This window comes from Perkinsus marinus, assembly GCF_000006405.1.
Source record: "Perkinsus marinus ATCC 50983 genomic scaffold scf_1104296960662, whole genome shotgun sequence".
Lineage (NCBI taxonomy): Eukaryota > Perkinsozoa > Perkinsida > Perkinsidae > Perkinsus > Perkinsus marinus.
The window spans coordinates 1-5,411 of NW_003206034.1; the positions used below are offsets into that span (position 1 = coordinate 1).

Genomic DNA, 5,411 nt, shown 5'->3' on the forward strand with positions numbered 1-5,411 from the left:
TTTTTCACTAATCTCGGAAAATAACGCACATTTTTTACATTTTTTCTCTTTTCGAATTGACACGCACTGTACTATAGCAGGTACGGGAATCGCGGTGATTGGTGGGAAGCTGCTAGCGAGGCAAATTTCTGAAAGACATATTTCTCTTGCTGGTGGAATCTTATTTTTAATATTTGCGATCACTTCAGCGGTGCTGGGCGTCGAGGACGACCCTGTAAGAGCTGTTGGGGAATCTGTTCATGTTAGATGAGATTTCGCAACAAAAAAGTTTTATGACGATCTTGGTGGTTGAGTTGTTGAGTGGACGTACAGTACGTGTCAATTTGATATGCAAATGTGTTTTTTGTTGGATATGTTATAGTGAACAAGTTGTCGCTATCATCACAGTCCCGAACGGGTACTTTCATCACAACACATAGTCATTGTTACATTGGAGTTTCACCACCCTAGTGGTATGAGAAAACACTAGTGAAAAATATATTTCACGACCACTGCATATCACCGCGAATATCGCGTACCACTTGATGTAAAACGGGTGAAACTCCATTGTATGTGCGATATAGTTTCAGAAGAATTCTCGTTAATCTCGGAAAAATAATTCACATTTGAATATAAAATTGACACGCACTGTATTTTGTATCTTTCTTGGAGTTGGACCTCAAATGGATACTATTGTGAGCAATGAGGAATCTTCAGCGTGTACGGGCGTGGTGGAGTATGATTATGATGCTACTGAGTGTTGGGGAAAGAGTGAAGTTTGTGGAGAGAATCGCGCTGTGGAAGTAGACGAAGTGGAATTTTTCAAGTGAGGTTATCGCGGTGTTGTTTGCTTTCCTCGGCTGAGCTCAGAAATTTCCTCACTAACGATGAGAGTTTATCATCGTAGAAACATGCAGAAATGTAGAGAAAATTCCCAAAATTTTATCAGAATTTTAATATTTTCATCACCAACATATGTGGTTTCCCACACGGTTTAGTGATGATGGTAGTCTTCATTTGTAGGGAGAAAGGGAGATCGCTAATGTTGATTGATAAGATCATGGAACTTGCCGACAAACAAAGGCGTCTTGAACGTGCTGGTGAGGAAGCTGACACTGTGCTGAGCGAATGTCAGAAGATTTGCTATGAGCTGAAGGATCTGCTGCAACCGTGAGGGGTTGGGGATGAATATGTGATTGTTTGTGGAGCATTGTTTGGGAATGTACATTTTAGACAAGGGCTGATGGGAACAATTTATGGGATGTTGAAATTGGGAAAATTGTAAGCTCTGCGATGCTGTATCAAAAATTCTCGACAAGGGAATCGTCCGTGACTAGTGAGATAGTCTGGTTTTTGCGCTCATCTTGTGTAAAATTGGGATAGACTCCAAGCAATGCCAGTATTAATGGAGTTTTACCCGTGATATGAAAACACTAGTGAATTACATATTTTTTCACGACTACTGCATACCATGAATATCGCGTTTTTTACCGGGTTTTGTGAAAAACGCTGTGAAGTGGAGTTCAAATTCTACGCCATTCCAAATATTACGTAATTACCGGAACTCATCATATGCAGGTATCAGGAAAGAGGAGTCCTTTTGGATGCCCATATGGTGGACCTGACTACTCCTCTTATCGCGTTCATCACGGAGGAAGTCTCGACTGAGAAGGCATGGCCTGGCAGTTGTCATCTTATATGCTCTACGTTGTATTTAATTTTCAAGGTGAGCTTATTATGAGCATGCTCAACTCGATCAGTTGGACTAAGTAGAGCAGTTTTATATAGTGCTATCATATATAAAGGGAATGATGTTCATCGAGTTATGGTATGTTTTTGGAGGACTTGCATTGGAATTTCATCCGTTCTACGTGAAGTCCTGAATTTCGGATATGTGTCAGCGATATGTGTTTGTAGATTAGAGGCCTCAATAGTGCTTCTTCCGGCTGCTTTCCTCACGACATCGCGCTCATGGAACCAGTGTTGAAGCAGGCGGAGGAGATCTTCTCGACGGCTCGTGCTGAGACTGAGGAGGGATGGGAATCGAAGTGGGTTTGGGAGAGTTCGGGAAAATATGTACATGGTCAACCACGCATGGTGGTAGGAAAATTCTGAGAAATTTATGTGAATTTTCAACCTGAGTCGTGTGTGAACGTCGGTTTACTATTATTTTAACATATCATAATATGTTATTATTAGTATTGTTATTCCTCATATGATTAGATCAATTCAATGAGCTTAGCTGAGGAAAGCAAAGATGTGTTTTAACACTCCAACTAATACTCAGGTTCATAATGCTGGTATGGCTATCTGTGTTATTGCTCGCACCCTTCCCGTTCTCATCATGGCCAACAGCTAGTGTTCCAGAGAGGATCGCGGCGTGGTGAGTAGGAGTATATCGAGAGAATGTGAGGTCGGTCTTGCACGATATGTGTCGTCCCGCTTAGAGCGTCTCAATGAAAAATTCGTTCTTATGATACTCTCCAGCTCATACAAGAAAGTATCCATTTAAAAGTTGTACCAATGGTAATGGCAGGCTTCCTTTTCAGTTGTAATACAGCACTTCGTGGTCACTGTGAGCGGCTACATCGGGCAGCTGCATTGTGTTTGGCACGATTGATTGCTCGAGAAGATATCGTGGAAAATCACGTGAAAAAAGATTTCTTCTCGCAGCTTAGTGTAGGAGGGTCCGAGCAGTTCTTCAGTGTGTGCTAATTTGATATTCAAATGTGGAGGAAGTGCGGTATTATCCGAGATTGATGACTCGATGTGAAACTAGATATGTCGCATAAGCGATGTAAGCAATTCTATAAAGATGTGATGTGATAAAGGTTATTTTCGAGACTGTATTAGCAACGACTTCATTAATCTCGGACTGGAAAACGCACATTGTTCACGTTTGCATATCAAATTGGCACACGCTGTATAGCGGAGGATATGTTGAGAGCCATTGTGGACTGTAGAGTGTGGAGTTCTGTAGGCACTTTCGATATCGGAAGACTCGAGTGCCACGCGATGGTCGTGCGTTCTGGTAGCGCATCAGCTCAGTAAACTTCCCACGCTGCGCAACATGCCTGATGATGAACTGACGGCTATCGTCCAAGCCGCAATAAGCGCCTGGGGTGAATAAAGTTCTTCACTGTATGCGTACGTTTGAGATTTATTCAGATCTACCTGGTTCACCGAGAAAGATAATGGCTGCCCTGTGTGGGCGACTCTCTACTGAGTTGGTCGAAAGGGAATGCCCAGATGAAGTTCGCCAAGCTAGGCAGCAGTGGAGGTGAGTAAAATGATTTTACTATTATAATTTCCTATGAATGGAAAAAAATTATACGAAAATGCGGATGCTTACTTGGCGGTGAAATTTATGAGCCACAATGTGTGACTGTTCTCGGTAGGATGTTATTCATTGGAGTTTCACCCTGGTGATATGAAAAACACTAATGAAAAATAAATTTCACGACTACTGCATAGCGCGTATAGCGGGTTTATCAATGACTATCACGCCACTTCACGTAAAACGGGTGAAACTCCATTGTATCTCCCACTCTATTTAAATTCAATTCTTGTCTTGGGAAATCGGGCGCGGTGTAGCTCACAATTTTCTTGACATTTTTTGAATGTCTAATGTCATATGCATGTATGGCTGGTTGAAGGAACTCTCCGGTTGTTGCTGTGTCGGGGGACTCTCGGTCAAGGCTCTGCGATGGTAACTGCAGGGTTGTCTCTTTCTGTGTATACACCGGCCGAGGTTGGACCTGTTTGATGGCTGTATGGTAACGATGGTCCTGAAGTACCTCGAGATTATTTTTATTCGTACACCTCAATGCTATGAATGGGAAGGAATAATGGAAATTCCCACGACTTCCAACCTGGAATTCCTGTGGTTGGAACTATGGGATGGATATAGTGAGGGAGATATGGTAAGAGCGTCAAATAAGATGAGATTTGTGGGACTCGTCTCGCGATGAGACCAAGATGCTAGCATTTGTATCGATGCTTTGGAAGAGTATCCCCCTTGTTGGTCGTGATGATGGAATGATGTCGACGAGGGTCTCGAAAACTTCTTCATCAAACAGCCACCCTGAGAGCGGTTACTCGCGGGTGCCTGGATGTACTTCGCCGACATGATTTGTGGCTCAGAGAGACATGGACTGGATCTCGGCTGGTGATAAAGCGAGAAGAATTGCTGCTCGTGGTTTACAATATGAAGGATTTCTGGTCAAGCATTGTGGTGATGCTATTCGCCGGGGACGACAGGTTTGATCACATCCTGGTTGTTTCAATCACAGTCATCCTCGTGATCCATCAACTTGGATACGGCTGACTGTGCCCACTTTCGGCTTCGGTGGAAATGAGCCACCGTTTCACTATATGTACGCGCGCAGAATAGAATGGGAAGCATGGTTAGCCATCACACTGGAAGAGATGTTGGTAGTACCAACTTGGTACCAGTCTTCTTGATGTAGCAACGGACTAACTGACTTTTATTTCTCTGGTGTGGTGGGGCTCAGACGGGCCTGCGCATACAGCCCGCAACGATTCTGAAACTGCTGTACGAGCATGTCCATTACCGCAGAGTGTTTTGTTTATACTAGACTCACTACTACTAGTGTGTCAGGATGAAAATTGAATACAAGATTAATATTAATAATTAGTACCGTTTTTTAGTTAGTTTAGAGACGACAGGCACAGACTTTAATGATTCTGGTGTTTCCTCAGATATCATCAAGCGGGTGGTAGGCGTTTGAGCTGTAAATTTCTCTCTGCGGCTCCATCTGAAGGGAAAAAGATGGGAGAGATGACAGTTGGTGATTTCAGCATGCGAGAGTCGGTTCAAAGCCTGGTGAGATTTTGTTGGGGTTTTGTTGCTTCTTGATTTCCTCGTAGGTTGAGGACGTCATTGGCGATATACTTTTGCCTTCTTTGGAAGACCCGGTTACTGTAGTTAGATGGACAGCTGCTAAGGTAGGCATTCCGTTGACATAAGGGGACGTATTTGGTGCAACTGAGGTCATCGCTACATCGCATTGGTGGAAAAAGTACATGATTGTTGATGAACTAAATTGTAAGTAGAATTCAATCTTATAGAACTTCTCATCACAATGACGACTAGCGCAGTTTGTTGGTTATATTTCAGCTGAAGATATCAATGGAGTCTCACCCGTTTTACGTGAAGTGGCGTAAAACTCGATGGAAAACTCGATTTTCGCGGCGATATGCAGTAGTCGTGAAAAGTGTTTTTCACTAGTATTTTTCATATCACTAGGGTGAAACTCCAATGAAAGTGAAATGACACTGACAGAAGGACTGACGATAGTTCGGATCACCACGAGAATCTTTGATACCATTCCGATGTGATTTTTCGATACTTGAAATTCATGTTAGGGCAATAGTTATCAGCAAGGGGTTTTTGACTCATCATAAAGTAG

General features: G+C 42.9%; 2 protein-coding genes across 2 annotated transcripts in view; both read left to right on the top strand.

Annotated features, from left to right (window-relative positions):
• Positions 1–1,557: 1,557 nt before the first annotated feature.
• On the top strand, positions 1,558–2,338 carry Pmar_PMAR019471 (hypothetical protein; the record flags this gene model as incomplete). Its single annotated transcript, XM_002772607.1, has 3 exons — positions 1,558–1,705; positions 1,897–2,079; positions 2,267–2,338. Coding segments are annotated over 3 exons (403 nt in total), but the record flags the coding sequence as incomplete, so codon positions are not given.
• Positions 2,339–3,173: 835 nt separating this feature from the next.
• Pmar_PMAR019472 (beta-tubulin cofactor d, putative) overlaps positions 3,174–5,411 on the top strand; it is a gene marked incomplete at both ends in the record, with an annotated part of 7,980 nt that continues 5,742 nt past the window's right edge. The window contains 2 exons of the mRNA XM_002772608.1: positions 3,174–3,259; positions 4,702–4,809. Coding sequence (XP_002772654.1) covers positions 3,174–3,259; positions 4,702–4,809 — 194 coding nt within the window. The remainder of the gene's footprint in view (positions 3,260–4,701; positions 4,810–5,411) is intronic.